The 17,107-nt window shown below is 40.3% G+C and overlaps 1 protein-coding gene across 2 annotated transcripts in view; it reads right to left on the minus strand.

Moving 5' to 3' along the window:
* dennd1b (DENN/MADD domain containing 1B) overlaps positions 1-17,107 on the minus strand; it is a 139,229-nt gene that overhangs the window by 67,622 nt on the left and 54,500 nt on the right. Inside the window, exons 6-10 of one of the 2 annotated variants that reach the window (XM_008406565.2) lie at positions 12,247-12,316; positions 10,455-10,535; positions 8,368-8,427; positions 4,224-4,277; positions 3,563-3,673 (exon numbers count right to left, since the gene is read on the minus strand). In XM_008406565.2, coding sequence (XP_008404787.1) covers positions 3,563-3,673; positions 4,224-4,277; positions 8,368-8,427; positions 10,455-10,535; positions 12,247-12,316 — 376 coding nt within the window. The remainder of the gene's footprint in view (positions 1-3,562; positions 3,674-4,223; positions 4,278-8,367; positions 8,428-10,454; positions 10,536-12,246; positions 12,317-17,107) is intronic. The other variant, XM_008406566.2, reaches the window with a different exon arrangement.

The raw sequence follows: 17,107 nt of genomic DNA on the forward strand, positions 1-17,107 counted from the left end.
AGGTTCTTACCTTCACACACTTGAATAAACGATGACTTCCTCCTAACTATTTGGTCACATGATCAGTGTTTTTTACTGTTTCCTAGCAACAATGGGAGGCTCAGTGTACCCCAGTATCCTCTGTTCAAGGAAAAACACATGCGCATTAACAGTCCCACCAACAACGCACAGGACACACGAGGAAGGGGAAGTTTATCGAGGACAAGCAGAGGAAGGTACTGAGGGAGGGGGATGCAGGGGGAGGATGTTCCAATGTTCTGCAGTTGCCCAACAACTGAAGGACACATTAGGACTCCCAGGAAGAGGAAGGCGATGTCAGAAAGAAAGAGGTGTAGCGAGAGAGTGAGAGACAGATGGACAGAAAATAATATGTCACAGGGAAAGTATAACTAACACAGCGAGAGCCGGGAGAGGCAAAGAGAAGTCAGCGAGAGAGAGAAGAGGAACAACAGAGGAAAAAAGCTGGAAACCAGGAGACAGCTGGCACTCTAGGGCACGGTGGATGGATAGCTCCTTGTTAGCATAGGCCTGACAGCCTGATGAGAGGGCTGCTGTCAGCCGACGCTGGCCGATAGGCAGGGCAGAGGCTGGAGGGGGAGGCTGGGTAGATGAAAGACATGGGTGGGGGGGCGGCGGCAGTGGTGGTGGGGTCCTCCCTACTGACTAGTTAGAAGAAGGGCCGATGCACCCCTATTATACGGGCCTATGACAAGGCTGCACACGGCTGGCTGCCGCCCCCTGCACCACCACCAACTGGCTTTTTAAAAACAGCGGTGCCATTCACCTCTGGTCACAAAACAGCAATAAGTCAACTGGCGCATGGATGTAAGATCATGATTTATTCCTTTGCTTTCGGCTGCTTGCAAGACGTGGCAGCCATGTACCGACAAACTGACATGCAGGGTTCACTGGGGGCTTTAACACAGGCAGCACCTTACGAAGGCAGAATATATATAAATACATGAGCTGCGATGTGTCTGATTTTTTTTTTTTCCCACTTTCTATCCCGTGTTTCTGCTCGACTGGAAAGGCGGAGGTGGTGGAAAGCAGCTGGATGTAACTAACGATGTTTCCAACAATATCTCCCAATATCTTCTTTATACGTCTTCTATCCGCGAGATCAGACTATAGAAATATAACCCATCCATCCAATGAGTGATAACACTCATTTTAACATAATGCTGTGCCAAAATCTGACAGCAATTACACGTCTCTCATCCTTTAAGGTGTTTGATCACATGACAATGGTGCGGGTAATGAGTGGAGGTATTTTTGGTTAGGTGCGTATCTATACACTTAGCTGGTTTTAAGAATCATGGCAGCCATTTGTGCTTGAACTACGAGGTCAATCTATCCTAACAGCAAAAATAACGCATCACAGGAGCGGTAATAACACAAGGCCAGCAAGTAATCCCACTGGGGACGTGAAAATACCTTTGTACTACATTGCCTGACATACATAGCTACCAAACCAAAACACCTCTCCCTGAGGAAGACGGATGGATAAGACGACTGGATGAGGAATTGCGGAGGATGAAAGGCTCACGGAGGTAAAGGTCTCCTAAAATATTCTGCCGGCATACATTTGCAATAAAAGCAAAAAGCGTGGTTTGTCTTCAAGTTACAGAAAGCTTTAAATCACACGCCGTCTTCGTGCTAAAAAAGAAAACACTCTCACCCCTCCCCCGAGTCTGATAATTTACATCATGTTCTGCTTGTGTCACAGCAGAGGGTGCCGCCTCAGCTGAGGTGCAGCCGGTCTGAGCCGAGGAGGGGGAGACAGGTGAAATTCTCAGAGGGGTGGGTAATCTTTACAGCTCCTCCTGATTATAGCTCCGAAGAGAGACCTTGGGAACACTTCCCCGCAGCACCAAACACCACCAAAGGCCCCCAGCTGTTAAACCTTCTGCAGACTTGTAGATTGCGTTGGCAGGAGCCGCTCAGCTACAGATACAAATAGAAGTTGGATGACATCACTTCCCTCTCCCATCTAATCTGTCATAAACATTTGGCTCTGCCTCATCAGCTGCAAAGATAGCATGGGAGAGGAAGAGGGGGAGATGGACACACAGAGTTCCTCCCTCATGCACACAGAAATGACTCTAAATTCTAAGAGTAAGCTAAGGCATGTAATAATAGATAATTTAAGGCATTTTGGACATTAATATGCTGCGGTTATATGGTACAAACAGCCACATAAAACCCAGCTTCAGCCTGAATTTCACAGCCTGTCAGAGCTGGATGATTAAGAAGAGGGGCGGAGGGTGAGAGGGGGGACTGCTTCAAGTCTCTCTGAACAACTATCAAGCCATGTCAGATAAATATTTCCATCGTAATATTTAGGGTTTCAAATCCAGCTGGAATATTGATGAAGCAAATCATGTTCAATCTATTGAACAGCCTAAGGTTAGATCCAGTTTTAGTGGGATAATTTGGCATTTGAATTTGATTTAAAGCATGACGGTGCAGGTCTACAAGTTGGCAACAAGCTTTCTGAATTATTATTAAAGTGCAGAAGTCCTGCATAACAAAAAAAAAACAGCTGCATTTTATGCATAAAAGTGTTGTGCATTTAAAACCTTTTACATCCGTTTGTTTTCCCTCCTCCAATCAGAGAAGACTGTTTCTTAGTAATTTTTTATTTGAGGAAATCACACTGCTTAAAGATACACAGATATATGTGCAGATAAAATAGGACATAATTTAAAAGACAATTCATGCAAGTCATTACATTTAAGAAGTAACACTATGCATATAGATAAGCAAAGACAGCTAAGTTGACAGTTATTGACAACTATCACACGAAAAATATGCCACAAAGATGTCATTGCTAAACAACCCAGCAGTTCACAGAGCGATGCATCCGAGAGTATAAATGGGAATTTGTGTGGAAGGCGAAAATGTGTTGGATAAAGATGCAACAAGTGTAACCACAGTCTTGAAGCAAAGCACATTTAAGAGTTTGCAGACGATTCGACAGCAGGTATTTCACCAATACCTTGTACGAGGCCACTCCTGACCAAACCATACCAAACTGTAGAAGATTCTTACCTGAACTAAAGAGAATAAGAACTGGAGCCTACAGATACATCAGAGCAGAAGAACTGGAGCCTTCTGCTCAGATGTAAGTGAAGTTTGCATTTCATTAGGAAATCAAGATCCCACTGGTTTCATTGTCCAGCAAGACTGAGAACCCAAAGGTACCAGACGCTGGTTCAATGACCATGATGCTTCTCTGCTCGATTTGCCAGCAAACTGGCCTGACCTGAACCTTTATAGATAATCTATCAGTTATTGTTGAGATGAAGATGAGAGACACCAGATCCAACAATGCAGATGAGCTGCAGGTCGCTACCAAAGCAACTTGGGCTTCCTGAACACCAGGCATAAATTCACATAACATTCTCAAAATAAACACAATAGCAACATTAATATTTGAAGGGAAGAATCCTTTAGGTTGATGCTGTATTCTAGTTGTTTTCCAAGCTTTTTTCATTCTGTGCCTACAAGGTGAGGCTCAATAACCAAAAGCTTCAGGATGACTCAGGAGGAACGAACTCACAGTGCTAAGCTTCCTTGAGGTAATGATGATGCGCCGTTCGTGCAGCATACTGGCGTAGAGTTGGAGCATGTTGTTGATGTCCACAGCCACAAAGTACTCCGTCAGGTTCCTCTGGAGATGCAACAGGACAAAATGTTTTTAGCTTCCAAAATGTAAGCACTACATCACTGTACAGACTGTGAGAAGCCTGATTATATGTTAAAGAACAGTGTAAGAAAGAAAAAACTACTACAGAGATTGATTTACATGAAAAATAAATGGTAAGAATTATGTGCGTTTCAGCTGCATTCATGCCTGTGATCCATCCAAAATAGTCAGATTGGGGAAAACGGATCACATTTCACTCAACGTCAGCCTGAGAGACCGATAATTGCTGTCATCTTGTGTCCCTTGCCATAAAAATTTGAGCTCGAATTTAAACACAAAAATCAACAAAGAGCATGTGCTCAGTTTGAATCTTTTATGCCAATCACTGAACTTCAACATTAAAGCACAAGCACCACAGGAGATAAATCTGAAACAAGAGGATGATGCAATAATTTCAAACGGTGACATGTGTATTAGATTAAAAACGATTAGAGGCAGGGATGTTTCCATAAGGGAGGGATTTCTCCTTCATCTCCTTTTGTCTCCTTTTCTCCTCTTTTCCATGAGCACTTACACTCTCTGGGATAGTTGGCAGTCCATTGATATCCGGGGCGATGAAGTAGGAGTGCTGCGAAAACACAAACACGCAGGAAAGAGAAGAGGGAAGGTCACAAGTGAGGCATAGCACTTATTCAGAAGAGAATGAGGGGAAGAGGGGAGAAAAGGGTCGTTCACTTTGTTGTATGATTTATGGCTCATCTTCTGCTCTGTCTATATGAATTGCTGAGCTGGTGTCTGAACCGTGGCAATGCTTTTATCAGGCCTGCAGAACAGAGAAAGCTGAATAGCAGCTCTGCTCCCCACAGACACACACTGTGGTGATGTCTCCGGTGGAAAACTGAGTCTTTATTTAAGCATTAAAAAGGTTTGTGGAGAACCAACACACGCACACACACACACACACACACGTGTACACACACACACACACACACACACACACACACACACACACACACACACACACACACACACACACACACACACACACACACTCAGGTTGTTTAGAGGATCACAGGGCTGCCTGTCTCACTTTGGGAGAGCAGGGCAGGTTCAGTGTTCAGATCAAAGGGGCCTGAGAGAGGTGCTGTTTGCAGGTAGACAAACCACCAAGAGAAACACACTGCTGCGTCTCTCTACACACACTACTGAACGTTTGGTACACCTGCATGTCTCTGGGCCATCACTCAAACCATCTGTAGCAAGTCGTCGTAAAAATCCACTGTGATGTTGGTGAAATTTCTAAGGCAACTTTGTAAAAGTTCAGATTTGCGACTGATATACTTTTTAAGAGCTGCTTCAAAAACATTTCAGTTTCCTTGAATCGTCGAGAATCTCTTTTGGAGCCGGGACCCCCACTGGGAAGGAAGATGGACATGAAAATCCAACACAAGCTTTACAAAATAAAAACATATGTAATAAAACAAATACAAAAGTTACAACAAAATGAAATCCCTCCAAAAAAGGTCAAGACACCAGATCTGAAACCAGATGTTTTCATACAAATGTTGAAAAAGACTATTTGTTTTTCTCCCTTTCTGCCAACAAATGAGATAAAACTTCTGTTCTTTTAGGCCAGTTAATCTTGTCAATATTATATCTATTTGCCAGAAGAATGGGCGAGTTAATCATTGAAGAAGGGAATGGTGCACTTCAAGTAAGGCAGACTTTGGACCACTGATTATCTGTCTACTATTTTTTATTCTGGAAACAACAGAATGTAGCTTAGGCTAAAATGGCTCTTCTAAACACACAATAACCATAAGCATAAAGCCAAATTGGTTAATAAAGGGCTTTAGGACCACAAGGTCAAGGTTTTGGAGACGTCATCATGAAACTTTGATCTCAGTCCCGTAAGACAGAAACAGAAAAACACAAAGATTTAGACTGATCAGAGAGTGAAAGAAAATTTATATGAAATGTCTTTTTCTATAATGTATGTAAACATCTTGTTTTGACTGCACATAATAAAACATAGTATAAGAAAGTAATTAAGAAAAGCAATTAAAATAGAGTCAAAATAGAGCCCAAACAAAAGGTTTTAAATTACAAATACATACAGAAACACCGACACAATTAAAGTCATGCAGAAAATGAATAATAAAAGGAAAAACTGATTAAGAAAAAGTTTGAAAGACTTTCGTTTAAAACCATTTTGTGATGAAGTCAAAATCAGTTCATTATTCAATTTGGTTAAAAATGTTTTCTAAAAACAACTCATTGACTTGCTGCTTTCTTTCCTCCTATGTCCACATAGTGACAGTAGACAATCACTGCGTTGTGTCGTTGACTTTACAGCGATCCCTCATGCCCAGCATGCATGTAGCGACAGTGGAGAGGAAAAACTTCCCTTCAGCAGTAAAACCTGGTGCATTACGAGCAACCATCTGCCAAGACCAACTGGGGGTTACTGTAGCCTTTTATTTTTATGATTTGATTTGGTATTCTTAATGCACACATGCTTCTTTGTCACCACTTTGTCATTTCTGTAAGTTTTTATCAAAATGGGCACCAGATAATGACTATTTCTGTAGCTTCGCTGGATGTTGTGTTATATGGGATTCCGGGTAGTTTAGTTTAGTGGCCTGGAAATTACAAATGACAAAAATTACTACTACTTCATTCAGTAAACATGTAAAGGGGGTAAAAAATTAGGTGTGATTCAAGGCCATGCCTCTAAGAAATACTGAAAACACTAAACAAACACTGCATTTTCCCTCCAAGTGGGTGTGTATTAAGTGATAAACACATGAAAACAATTATCCTGAGTAAACACTTGTCTAATTCCCAGAGGATGGTCATTGTTGCAGATGAGGCAGTACAAACAAACACTAAACTGGAAGTAACAAGCAGGACTTTGCCTCCAAGTTGTGATCAAAAATTTTCTAAAAAAAAAAAAAGAAAGAAAAAATAGCCAGTTCAATCAATAATATGTCTGGAAATTGAAACCTTCATGTCTATTTTAAACAACTATGTGTAAAATTTCACTTTTACTCTGGGTATTTATTAATGCGTTTGCTCCTACTTCCTAACGGCAGCAACATTTGAACTGAAAAATGAATTTACACTGAGGACCAAATGCGTCATAATAAATATGCATTGCAAATAATAGCTTGAAAATTAATAATTAGCTGCAAAAATGCACAAATAAACCCACTGATGACAGAAAACAGACAATTTTCAGTTTGACCAGTCAGAAATTCAAAAGACTAATCTTTTTTAGATCAGTGAATGCACCATACATAACAGGCTTATGCTGACAACAACCCTCTTTGCTGTGGATGTCACTACTGAGTGAAGAAGACTCAAAACATTTTTAATATTGGTAAGATGCTTACAAATGGAGGAAGCACAAAATATGTAAAAGGTTTAAAAGAAATTGTTTTTAAATGATATGAGGTTTGTGTCTGGAGTTCATTCATAGTTTAATGTCAAAATTAAATTGGTGCTTGAGGGTTGTGGTTTTTTTTTAAAGACAAATAACTTAAACTGAAGTTAGTGTTTTAGCATTAGCTTCTGCTAAATAATATGTTGATTAGTGCTTTAACATTAATGGAACTAATGTTTCTAATTAGTGCAACTAAACCTTCTGTTAGCAATGTCTACAGTAGGATAAATCAGATTCAGCTCAGGTCAACGTTTCAGAAATAACTAAAGAAAAGGCATTAAGTTCTGATTGGAGCTTCTGTTATTAGCTCCATATTATTAAAAAATGCTTTGTTTCTGCCCAGGTGTCACATGCAACAGCAAAAATATCATCTTCAGATTTCTTTTTCAGCTTCAGTTCTTCGCCCCCCCCCCCAAAAAAACAACCTGTATATTCTAGCTGTGGTCTCAGAGTTTATTTACAAAACTTTACATGAAACAATTTTTAAAATGTGAGCATGTTGGCACAAGAGGGACGTTTTGATCTCATCTTTGCTTCTGAATAATTTCTGTCTGCCAAACAGAAAGAAAGAGTGCTTTCAGCTGACTAAAACAAAGACGATTAAAAGAATATTTAAAATAACAGCAGTTGTAGATAAACAAATTGTACTAAAAGATCAGGGACTTGGGTCATACCTCTGAGACTGAGGACAGCTACTAAAAACCACACAGAACAACTACAGTGGGGTGTGATTTCAATTCTTTCTTGTTTTCTTGCGCTTTGTGTGCTAAATTATGTTCCCCTGTTGGTCTACAAATTCGTGGCGCTGTGATAATCAGAAGCCACGTTCCTCAGTGCAGCCGTGGCTTTCATTGGCTGTCTGCTTGCTTATCAGCCTCTTTCCTTGTTCTTTCGAAGACTTGTTTATACGAAAACACATTGAAAGTGGGTTAACTGGAAAGGCATCAAGGAGATTTCTTGAGCACAATTGCCTTTTGCTTTAAACATAAAGAAAGGAAGAAAAAAAAAACTTTTGATTTTCAGAGAGAGAATATAGCAGAGTGGAAAGACATTAATCATTTACAAAGTTTGATTGTTTTCCAGAGGAGAAGAAACACACACCCAGACCCAGGATAGTTTGTTTTTGTTATATGTAAAAACGGTAGCGCAGCTTATTTGGCCAAATTGGAAATCAGTGGCTCCCATGCGATTAGTATAGAAGCAGTTTCATATTTCACAGCAGCATCCTTCCCTCCACCCGTCTCTGCCGCTCACTCTCTCCTCTTCCACTCACCGGCTCCTTGCTTGGCTGATCTCTCAGTACTTGCCCAGTGGCAATACACAACCGCTCATTCTTGCACAATAAGACAGAGAGAGAGCAAAACAGGGTTCACACTTGAAAGGGGACAAGGCTACTGCTCTTGGCTGCCATGATAAAATAAAAAAGGCTCCTGTAAGGGAATAATTCTGCTTTATCAATTAAATATTAAACTAGCAGTTTCTCTAGGAATGAGATGAAGCTATCACCTCTGTTCTCCAGCGTCGCCTTCAGATTGCGATAAAGAAAGTTTATTCAAGAGATGTTTTTTGGAGCCCATACTGACCCCGGTTTTCATTGGGTGTGTGACCTGCACATTCAAAGTCCTTCCAGCTCCACATTCTACGCTCAGGACTAAAACATATCGGAGAACAAATATGATCCAGGTTCTTTTGAACGCAACAGAAAATGAAGGAATTACAAGATTATGAATATTTAATATTTAATTTAATATTTAACCTTGATCTGATTTTTATTAAACTCGAGAGAGGCATCAAAGAGCATGGTGTTTATATAGGATGAAAACTATGGAAGTTTGGAGTTTTGATGCATTCAGCAATGGGGAAAAAAGCCCAAACTGTTCAGTTTTTGATCAGTCATACCTAAACAAGGGTAACTGTTTGATTCCAATCTCTGGGTAATCGATTGGTGCATCTCTATGCATTACTGTGGTAAGGCTATTATAACCAATGTGCAACACAAAAACAAGTCAAAAGCTAATATACTTGAGATTGGAGAGACATTTGATCTAGAGACGCACCACAATCAGCCTTTTCCAGGCACGTGCAACTTTCTTTAAAATCTGACCTGCCATTTCAGATTTGGAATGATTATTTTAGCCAAGAAGAAGAGAAAAATGCGTTGCAGATTCTTTGACAGATTCAGTTGATTAAAATAAAGGTATTATAAGATCATCAAAGAGCACTTGTTTCAAACCTTTATTAGATTTTTAGTGCGTCAAAGTTCGTCCTGTTTGTTCATCTGTTTACAGACTAAAAATCTCCTCAACTCTGATGCACCTAATGACTATAAAGGGAAGAAAAATAATTGGTTTAGTAGTTAAGCTGAAAAGATCAAATTGGCTGAATACAATATATGGCTGAATGACTAGTTTATTCACAGACAGACAAGAACACGTAAACTACAAACTAAATCTTGACTTTATTGACCTGAAATTTGTCCTGTTTTTTTTTTTTTCTTGTTTTGCAAATTCATCTGGGTAATTAGATGTACATCCTTCAGAGACCTTTGCTGTAGAGTCGACTTACAGTTGCTTGCTTAATTGGTTAAAAAAGGGGGGGGGGGGGGTGGAGTGGTGGTCCTTAAGGACAAAGGCTAACACCGAAACTCTTTTGATCCCTTCATGGTGTGGAGTCTGGAGATTGTGAGCTTAGCAGACTGGCTAAAAACCTTTACGTTGCGCTTAAGTCGGCCGGGCTTACAGAAGTGACAGTGTTTAATGTTGGAGGCATTCCATGAGAGCTCGTGTCAGAGTTAACTCAAACAGAAGCTGACTTTGAGGGACCTGGGCTCGTTAGGCCGTTGCAGTTTCTTGATAAGCAGGAGACATGATGAGTTGTGAAAGGGCCCTTCATGTTTAAACGTGTCCAGCTTGAGCTTATCACACAAAAAAACCCTGTAAGAGCCACTTCTTGTTTCCAAACACGGTGTCAGTCCCGGGCCCCATGCGCGTGTCCGTTCCCGCCCGGCGTGCCTTAACCTCCTCCTGCTCCGCGCTCTGCATCTCCTCTGCCTCTCTCTCATTTATTCTCTCACATCTCAACCTCTGCACTTTGCCGATCTCCTTATTTCTGCACATTCTCATGCTGTCTTGGTCTCTTTTTCTGTCAATCTCGTTTTATTTCTCATTATCTTTCCCTTTTGCTCGCCATGTTTTCTGCTTTACATTACGTCCTCAGTGTCTCTTGGTTCACTTTTAACTACTTCGCCCAATTGTCGTCACCGTCCCTGATGCAACATGCTGCTGCAGTACCTTTCCCTCTGTCTGTTTTTGCCTCAGCTGTCTTGCATCTGATCTAGTAGAATAACAGATGTATACCTACCACACTCAAGTTGACTGGTGTGAAAGGCTTTGGCACAGGCAGCTCATAGAGGGAATTCAGCAAGTCATTCAAGTCATTTTCCTAAGGGAGAGAAAAAACATGGGACACATGAATTATATTTACTTGTTTTGTTGATAACACAAGTTATGTGTCAATCTTGACAACGGTGCTGGGACAGGCACCGCGGCAGACCAGAGGGCAAACCTGCAGCGAGGCCTGAAGGGCTCGACAACATCCGACTGACATATGTTTAACGAGAAGTGTTGGGGTTAAAAGACGGCGGAGTGTATGGCTGCAGACGCTTATTATCCAGCGGCGCTGATTTACAGCCGAGAGCAGCCTGTGACTAATTAACCAGGGGGTCCCCCGCTCCAAAAACAGGGCTTAAGGAAGCTGTCAGAGAGCCGGGTTTGACCACAGAACCGGCTTTGAATTTACTCATCCAACATTTATGACTCCTATTTACAATCCCGTGTCTTCTGGAAGAGGAAAATCTTTCAGAAGGCAACACTAAAGAGTGAAACTCGTATTCAAACTTCTGGGAAAGCAGTTAGTGAACTGCTGTGGAGTTTCGTCGAGCTTTTTTCTCCACCAAGAACTTTGTTTTCGGTCTGGGCTATAAGAAGATAATGCGAGTTGTGTGCAAGCCACAGATTCAGAGAGGCGATGGGTGGCAACGTACAGTGAGCAGAGGAGAGGGGTGGGTAAGTGGGGAGGGGTGCTAGCTGGGGTGTGTGCAATCGAACAGCCTCCTGTCATGAGAGGCTCAATGCTCACACGCATGGTCAGCAACACGGCCTGGGGAAACAGTTCATTTACCCCTCGCTCTAAACCCTCATCGCTCTTCTGTCTTCCCTCGTCTGTCAACATCTCCCTCTCGCCTGGAACGGACAGCGGGGTAAATAGAAACCAAATCATGCACACTAACATTTCAGTCACCCAGGATTTTTTTCCCCTCCCTTCTTTCCCAGCGTTCTTTGCCGTCTCTCCTCTTCGCTCACAAAAAAAAAAAAAAACCGCTCCAGCCGCATTTACTTTTCTTCAACCACATTAGATTATTCCACCGAATCTCTTATAGCTGAAGAATTATGTGGATGTACGTTGATTGTTTATGTGATGTGACTGCCTTTTTTTTTTTTTTTTTTTAGCACGACACACTGTCCTGATAACAGCTCCCCGAGGATCCGGGGAGAAGCAACGACTACATGACAATTGAAAAGTGGTCCCAAAGCTCTCTGCCTCTCCTCCGTCTCCCTCCCTTCCTCTTTTTTCACCCTCTCTTCAGTCTAAACATTGGAACATCACCTACACCCTATGCAGTAGACTCTGCACATCTCCCCAGTTTGTTGCATATTTTACATTTCCCCTCCCTTTTGCTCGTACAATGCAGCGAATAGTCTGGGGAGATGACTTTTGTGAAGTGCAGGCATGTGTGTGTTTGTTTCCTTGCTAGCGTGTGTGTATTGTTTTTAACGATTTGTTTTCCAGTAAATCATCAGGAATAACTTCCAGTGTCAGATCAGCGTTTGGTCTGTGAAATGTCAACATTGTTGCTGCTAACAAGAGGAACCAATTCAAGCCCGAGACAAAAAAATATATATATAAAAAATACAAAACATGCAGCATGCAGACAAACACACAGTGGAGGGAAACGTCTCACCACAACACAGACTTAAAGAAAATACATGGTGTGATTGTTTATCAGTCAAATCCAAATAAAATGTTGTCTTATTTGTAAATGCATAAAAACTCCAGGCACCTTACAGTTATTAGAAACAGAATGAGTGATTACCTGCTGTTTTGTTAAGTAGTCAGCCAGTGTGTTCAGCAACTTGTAGTAGATTTCAAACCATGGTAGATAACTGCGGAGAGAAACACATTAATGCAATAAATATGGAAAAGTCGGCATTCATTTCATCATCTTCTACAATAAACAAACAAGATGCAATGAATCAAAGCGGACTGGTGTGTTATTTATTTAAAATACAAGCGCAAAGGGAGTCAGTCTGCAGAAAACTTGAATGTGTGTTTCTCAAAATGTCTTCATCATTTGACCTGTTGTTTCAAGACATAATGCACAGATTATTGAGGAAAGATCCCGATTCTTACTCCAAACGTATATCCTACCACATCTTTCTGATTACATTTTTTCTGCCCTTTGCATGTGATAAATTCTTGCCATGTCTCCTCTTTAGGGCAGTAAAGAAAAAAAAAAGATGAAAAGAAAACAATATTGTAGATCCTTAAAAAAAAAAGACTGCATTGCTTTTATATGGTGCAGAGGGATACTATGGTTTACAAGCATGCTGATCCCAGATGCACAAGCTTAACAAAAGTACACCGCCCCCTGTCCCCCTTTACACCACCCTCCCCCACCCGCCTGCTCTGCCCTTCAAAACTGCTGCTTTTCATGCCCTGCACATATTTAAAAAAATGTTACTTTATATAATTAATGTAAAGTAAATTAATTCATTAACAAGCTCCAAATAATTCATACAGCAGTGTTTGTGTTGAGGCTAATCAGTAAGAACACCCAACATAAGCTAAAGCATCTGCAGCATGGCTTTCTTTACAAAGTTGACATATTCTTGGCCAAGTAGGCTCGCTTTCTGGGTGGAAGGAGGCCAACATTTTACTCCAGCATAAAAGGCTGTGAGGGCTCAGTTCATTTAATGTTATGCAATTAAATAATAAAAACATGAGATCCTATCATGGTATTGAATTTTGATGCAGTTTGGGGTTTTAACATGCAGATTTAGACCCTGAATGAGCAATAATTCTGGCTGAGGACTTTTAGGACTGCAATTAAATAAACAGACACTCCATGTGATGCTTTATTAACTTTGATGGATGCAGGGGTTGAAAATGAACGTAAATATTATTTTAATCTCAATATAAAACTCTGAGCAATGATTTAGTTACATATCTCATAAAATGACCCAAGTTTGAAGTATTTTGTTGCAGCGGGAGATGTTTAAACCTCAGGTTTTAAAGTGACAGCATTTACAGTCAAGCTAAAGCTGTTGGCTGGAGAACGAGGAGTTGCCAGGGCATGGGTCACTGGCTGCTCTGCAGACTGGAATTAACAGACAACAAGAAAACAATAAAGTGGACCTAATGCAAATTTTCATATCACTAAATCCGCGAGGGGCCAATGACAGCCTGGGTCTTCAGGAGAAGTGCAGCCAAGCGCGCCAATCAGAGAGGCTGAGTGACCATTAGTCTGAAACAATCAAACTCTTAACATGCCGTTATTTTGACATCTGCATGAAGATTTACCACAATCAGGTCACACTTGCAGGAGAGACTCAATCAAACATACTTATGTTAATTTACATGCTGACCGGATATGAACCTGAAGACCTATTTCTGCCACGTCAAGCAACACACACGGGTCACTTTTTGATGTGCAAAATGCACTTTTTTATTACAGTAACATAATCTGACAATTTAGATAAATCTAAATTTTTCAGTGATGAGTGGAGAAACAAAACCCCATCCAAGGCCAAACTGTCATTTTTTAAGTAAATAAATATCTGCAGCACAATTAATTTACACTAAAAGTCATTGAAGCACTTTTCCATTCTTACAGTTTGTAACTTAATCAGTAAAATGTAATTTTGATGTCTATGACATCATCTTAGCCTGGGGTAAAACATTTTCCAGACAAAATTGGAAAGCCAAGAGAACATTCCATTCAAGTAAGACAGGACGGGCAACAATAAGTCAGACAGTCAACTCTACATAAAAATAAATAAGATAAATAACAAGTCCAACTTTATTTTGCTTTCAGGCAGAAAATGATGAGAAAGGAAAATCTCAAGCTCTATGTAAGGGAATGATACCATTCTTTTTTCAGTTTGAGATTATGTAACCATGACAAAAACTGTATTTAATTACAATAATAATAATATTAGTAAGGATGACTATACATGCAGTAGGTGCTACATTTGCAAAACTACAAAAAGTCTGGTCTAACAAGTGGAGAATTTGTTTTTTATTTATCCATATAATTTTTGAGGTTCAGTTTTATGAACTTTTAATTAGTACCCTATTCCTTTAACTAAAGCAAGCCAGATATTTGGTGAGCCTTATTTAAATTCAGACAATGGTTACAATAAAATTACTATTTTCCCAAATACAAAGACTAACAATCTGAGTAATTAATATTTTAAAAGTTTAAAACAACAAACTGTGACAAGCAATGCAGAGTCTTAACAATGGAGAAAGAGGACGATGGCAAAGTACATAAAAATACAAAATGCTAATTGATAGAGAACTGCACTAAAATAAAACAGAACTTATGTTATCAAGATAATAACTACTAAAAAGAGAGGAGCTTCACTCTTCACAAGACATCTGGTCTGATAACAGAAGCATTTTAGGTTGATGAAAGTATTTAAAGATGAAGCCCATCTTTTTAAGAAACTTTCAAGATGGGAAACACAGGAAAACATACCATTCACAGCTCAAAGAAAGTAGCTACTAGCTTAAACCTGCCTGCATCTAAGGCTAAGAGTACTAACATAACAGTTTAAATAACTGGAACTGTGACAACCAAGGCAGAACTCAAGCTTATTTTGTCAATGTGCACAGCGACAAAGAAAAGAGGAAAATCTAAAGTTTTCTAGTAGATAGTTAAGGCAGTTTTTCAGAGATTATGCTACAGCAGCAGTTTAGCGAGTAAGTTTGCAGTGTGAATGTGGAGGTTTCTGAATTTACACACTTCGCTCTGATAGGGGCAGTGTAAGTTCGATAAATTGCCTGACTCATTTACGACTTGTGTTCTCTGGACATTAAACCTTCAAGTTTTCACCGATGTGCGGTATATAAATGAAAGCCCCGCCATCAGCGGCGCCGTCAGGCCTCACAGAACTCACAGACATTACACTCCTTAACCAAAGTGCTGTAAATTTAACGGAATACACACAATCACTGGCAAATCGAAACCCTTGCAAATTATCAATAATAAACTCATATTTGAAAGACGGAGAAAGTTTTCCTTCAAAAGGAGACAAATTAATATATTTTAAGGATGCATTGGTGTATTCTTCTCCCCTCCCCTGCCCTGCTCTGCTCTCTGTACACGCAAAGTTAAAGTTTGGAAAGCTCACTGAGAGATACTCCTACTCGTCACAGTTCATTGCTCAGATCTGTTTGTGCTTCGCAAATCCTCCGATAGAGAGAGGGAGGGGGGAAGAGGCATCTATCACTGGAGTGCTCAGTGCGTGGGGGTCCCGCGATCTCTCCTACCATTTTAAGCACACGTCTTCTCAAAGTGCCATGTACTCAAAGAGTGAACCAATTAATCTGCGACCCACTCGCAGTCTCTCCGTTCCAGGCTCAGACCACCTAACGCCGTGGACGTTTGAACAAGCATAAAAGAAGCAACTCTGGGACTCAAAGAAAAAGAAAACGTAGTCTAAGCCTGAAAAAGAAAAAGAAAATAAAAAAAGACTTAAAAAATCTCAACAACAAAGTGTCTAAATGTTGGAAATTAAATGTTTAGACAAAAGCCAGCCCTCTTTGGCTGCCATAAAGTAAGTTGGGTGTTAAGCACGACAGTTATTCCTGTTCCTTCGATGAGCCTTAAATCGTTTTTACTGCAGAGGAATCTGTAATCATAAGTCACCTACACTTTGTAGACGGCTCAGCTGAAGATTGCATTACACATTTACTTTCTGGGGTCAAGGGTTAAGTACGGGGAGGGGAGGAAGTGTCGTCCTGAAAAAGTGACGAATAACCGGAGCCACTCTACTTAAAATGTATCCTAAAACATCTGCTGTTACACAAAACTACTTTTTTTTATCTATCTAAAAGAGGGAACAAAAATGATTTAACACCTAGTGGGAAAAGAGTGAGAGGAGATATGAGGACAGAACATTAAAATAATAATGAGATTTCAGCGTGTTTCTTTATCTGGTGTGATCTGTGGCTTTATTCTGGCCACAACTTCAGCAACGAGACTACAAAGGCCTTTCCACATAAAACTGTCCTACTCATTAAGGCACTTCCTCTTGTAAGCAGAGGTGACAATTTTACAGAGCCGACATTTCAGCGATCACAGAAGCAAACTGTTTTAATTAAAGTTTAGCTTTTATTCTTTGGAAATGATTAAAACTCAATAAAACTAGGGAGTTCAGATAGTCTTCCCTGTTTTATTTTGTGATTTGTTATTTATCATCTATCTAAACAGAATGAACTTTCAACCCAGGACCTTGAAAAAATATATTTTGAAAATTGTTCACATCCCTTTTCTGGGAAATCTACAACAGTGTTATGTTTTCGAATGATCCCAACATAATGTGGCTATTAGTGTTTTTAAAAAATTCAATAAAATAAGATCTGGGGAGGAAAACTGGGCAGCACAAATACACCAAAAAAAGCGGAAAAAAATAACTTCCTATATGTTATTTTATAATAAATGAACCAAGTCATGCAAACTACTCAGAATGCATAATGAATTTTATACATCATATGTCAAATGAATTAGCATGTCTAACTCAGCGAGAGGGACGGGGGAGCCTCTGCTAATTGGCAGCGAAGCTTCATGCATAATTATGGGCCGAGCGTCTTTGCTGTCGCACTGTGGCAGCAGCCGAATAACGAGGAGGAAAGAGAGGGAGAGACAGAGAGCATGAGATGGAGAGGGA

This window comes from Poecilia reticulata, linkage group LG4 (assembly GCF_000633615.1).
Source record: "Poecilia reticulata strain Guanapo linkage group LG4, Guppy_female_1.0+MT, whole genome shotgun sequence".
NCBI classification, from domain to species: Eukaryota; Metazoa; Chordata; class Actinopteri; order Cyprinodontiformes; family Poeciliidae; genus Poecilia; species Poecilia reticulata.